Source organism: Anguilla rostrata, chromosome 12 (genome assembly GCF_018555375.3).
Source record: "Anguilla rostrata isolate EN2019 chromosome 12, ASM1855537v3, whole genome shotgun sequence".
NCBI lineage: Eukaryota > Metazoa > Chordata > Actinopteri > Anguilliformes > Anguillidae > Anguilla > Anguilla rostrata.
This window is the reverse complement of record NC_057944.1, coordinates 37,489,028-37,492,646: the sequence shown is the minus strand read 5'-3', so window position 1 is coordinate 37,492,646 and position 3,619 is coordinate 37,489,028. Positions and strand designations below refer to the sequence as shown.

Below are 3,619 nucleotides of genomic sequence, written 5' to 3'. Positions count from 1 at the left end.
TTATAACATTCAAGGCATCCATATAAAATATATGAAGACAGATCAGCATATGTAGATTGCACCACTGAATAAACATATTGGGCAAATGGAAGCTGGGGAAACAAAATAATATATTAGTCGTCACAGTAAAGAAATACAAAAGGTTCCCGATAAAATATATGACGTAGGTATTAGTCAATCAATCGCAAGAGTGCTTCATGAATATTAATAAAACGTCATTTCGGTTGTAACTTCCGCTTCGTGCCGCCCCTTTCATTGAGGTGTTTCCGCCAAGATGGTCGTCGGAGCCTTTCCCATCGCTAAACTGCTGTATCTGGGGGTTCGGCAAATGAGTAAACCTGTGGCTAACCGAATTAAGGCAGGTGCTCGGAGAAGCGAGTTCTTCAAGAATTACGTATGTCTACCTCCGGCACAGCGTAAGTAACCATGGCGTGTTAAAATGACCCACGTTACAGCTGCTCCTTCGGACATACTCGGGTAGAGGAGAGGGTGGAATCGTATTTTTTTTGTAGAGAAGAGGAGGAACCAATCTAGCTTCAGCTCAGCCTTGTGTAACCAATCCGTTGTATGGGCTTGGTTTTGAATCGATGGTATTCGTAGTTTACTTTAATTGACAAGGGGACAGACCAGCTAAAATGTAAATTGAATTCATTGGGCGGGTTCTTGCGTTGAAAATTTAACCAATGGGATTCGAGAAGGGAAGCAATGCAGGCAGTAACCGTGTGTCATTGAGGGTTTTGTAAACTTGAAAGTACAAAGGTTTTCTTACTGTATGTCGGGATCTTTGGGTTGCTGGCTAGTACTGCAGTTGCTCAGTTTGTTTTCTTAACTGTCACTCTATTCAGATCAAAAAAGACATAACGATAGTTCGGCCTTTAGTGAGCGGTATGTGTGGTTTTCCAGCAGGAGTCTTATATTAGACTAGCTCAGTTAAATGTAAAGTAAAAGGTTTCGTCTCGCAGGTGTTACCTTGCTAGCTAGTTGCGTGAGATAAGGTTTATGAACTAGCTGCCATATACATCTCATCATTCCGAGGAGAATTGCTAGTCATAATCTCAAAGCTATCCAAGATAATATTTGCTCCGGTGTTTGGATGTCTTGAAACGTCTAGGCCAGTTCAGCCTCAAATCCTTGATGTGCTTCTGGAAATAATTTAATGCTCAGAAATTATCATACAAATACCAAGAATCACTGCACCTCCTCTCCTTCTCTTGGCAAATTAAATTTACAAATGACCGTGCTGTTACTTTAACAACACCAGAATCGCCAAAATACAGCATCAGTTAAGATCTCTGTACACTAAGCAGTTGAATTTGAATTTATATCAATTTTATCATTTCAACAGTCGCATCCTACCACGGCATAAGACCATAAAGGGCCACGATCAGCTCAGTGCATTCTTGTAACTGGATAGGGACAGGAACGTGAAGTAAGAATGCACAAAAGTGTTGACTTTGAAGAAATGTGAACTTTTCAACTAAAGTAACTGGCTTAATTCTAAATCCAGACGTGAGGCCCTTACGATTCTGGTGTTGTTAAAGTAACAGCACGGTCATTTGTAAATTTAATTTGTAAATTTAATTTGCCAAGAGAAGGAGAGGAGGTGCAGTGAGTCTTGGTATTTGTATGATAATTTCTGAGCATTAAGTTATTTCCAGAAGCACATCAAGGATTTGAGGTAACAATAGCCTGTGTTTGGCTTTCCTAATGCTGAACATTTTGCATGGGTTTTCTTGCTGTACCTGTGCTAAATGAAAAACAAAATCTCTTAACCCACTTGCTTACTAATAAACCCGATTCTGTTTTGCCCTTGCACCTACTATGGCTCCTAACCTAACTTTATGCTGTAAGACTATGTAGGCTACTGCTACTATTATTGGTTGTGACTTGACATACACACTGTTCCTTGCCTAAACCTGTATCTTTGCACTTATGAATATAGCTCTGGATAAGAGTGCCTGCTAATTGTATCAAGGTAAAATGTAAATGTGTGTGCTTAGTTATGAAGACATTAAAGTTGTGTGCCAGGAAGATTTTAAAATGAAAGCCACAGCAGACCTTGTTCAGATACTTTATTTATTTATACTTTAACCCTTTAGACACCAGTTAGTTCCTGCAGATTGCTGAAGCTTGTATGAAGAAACATCGTTTTCACTTTTATTCAGAGCAAAATTCTGGTAATAGGCTATGTTGAGTTGTAAACTGTGAGGTGATGTGATAAAACTTGAGTGTTTTCAAATTCTACGGGCCATCTAAAGCGTTATTTCAAATACGTGTTTGCCCCTGGTCTGCGCTGCAGCAATGTAAATCTACACATGCACAGAGTGGGCTACAGTGGTTGAATGTGTGGACAGAGAAGCAGCTTCTCCCACTTTTTTTTCCCCCCCGACATTCCCACGCAGTGTACCACTGGATCGAAATGCGCACCAAGATGCGGATAATGGGCTTCCGCGGGGCGGGCATTAAGCCGCTGAACGAGGATGCGGCAGCCGAGCTGGGGGCGGAGCTTCTGGGCGAGGCCATCATCTTCACGGTGGGCGGAGCTTGCATGATCCTGGAGTACAGCCGTCAGGCCGCGAACTCCAGGCGGAAGGAGGAGGAGCTCAACCAGAGCATCACCGACCTGCAGACCCAGCTGGCTGAGCTGAGCCTGGTGACCGAGACTCTGGACACGCAGCTGAGGGAGGTGAACAGGCTGCTGTATTCGCTGCCTGCTCCCGCCCAGAAATAGAGGCTGCGCCCCCTGCTGGGCGGGAAGGGAATGGACCGGGTTTGGTCCGTGGAGGGAGGGTGTGCCCCTGCTAGAGTACTGCCCCACACACACACACACATACACACACACACACAGCCCCCCTGCCCACCGTGCTGGGCATTGCTGAATGGAAGCTGAACTACAGGGGATGGCAGTGTTGTGAGCACTGTGTTAGAGCCACTGTTTGTCTGCTAAGATAATTATGAATAATATATTTGGTTGATGCAAGTGTAACTTGATGGAATTGTGTGCTACTGCAAGCAGAGAGCTTGCTAAGGCAACCCGACAGGCCCCCAAAAAGCAGAAATGGAAATGCATTGTTTAGAAGTATGCGTCTCACGTTTCATTACAGTACAATGCAGTGTTTATAAGGTGAAGCTGATGCACTTGTGATTTTTTGTATAATAATACTCTACATTCAGGACAGTAAAAGGGAAGAATTTTTATTCTGCTTCTTCCAGTAGATTTGGTCTGTTTCTCTTTAAGAGTGATTAATAAAGTCTGTCAGGTTTTTGTGGTTTGTGCCCCTGTGTAACCCCCATCCCACAAAATGGCACCAACTGGACCTTAAATCCTGCAAAAAAGCAAAACATTTGATTGTGTTGGCAGGATCCGCAACACATATCAGAAAATCCAGTTTCTGCTCTTGCTGCCCGAGAGCAAATGCTTGGGTTTCTCCATTGCTTGATGTACTGAGTGCATTCAATACATGACATGTTGGTTTCTTGAATATATTGGATAGCAATTGCATGAAGAACATGTCAATGGACTCTTGTAAAATAAAATGTCATTTTCTACATGGCTATTAGTGATTTGATTTGCACCTTGATAAATGGATTGGTAGCACTTGATTAATCCCCATGGGGA

General features: G+C 42.9%; 1 protein-coding gene across 1 annotated transcript; it reads left to right on the top strand.

The window, feature by feature from the left end:
• The first annotated feature begins 234 nt into the window (after positions 1-234).
• Positions 235-3,549, top strand: opa3 (outer mitochondrial membrane lipid metabolism regulator OPA3). Its single transcript, XM_064301123.1, has 2 exons — positions 235-416; positions 2,403-3,549. Exons 1-2 carry the CDS (start codon positions 275-277, stop codon positions 2,729-2,731), a joined length of 471 nt encoding a protein of 156 aa, XP_064157193.1. The 5' UTR covers positions 235-274; the 3' UTR covers positions 2,732-3,549.
• The last annotated feature ends 70 nt before the right edge of the window (positions 3,550-3,619 follow it).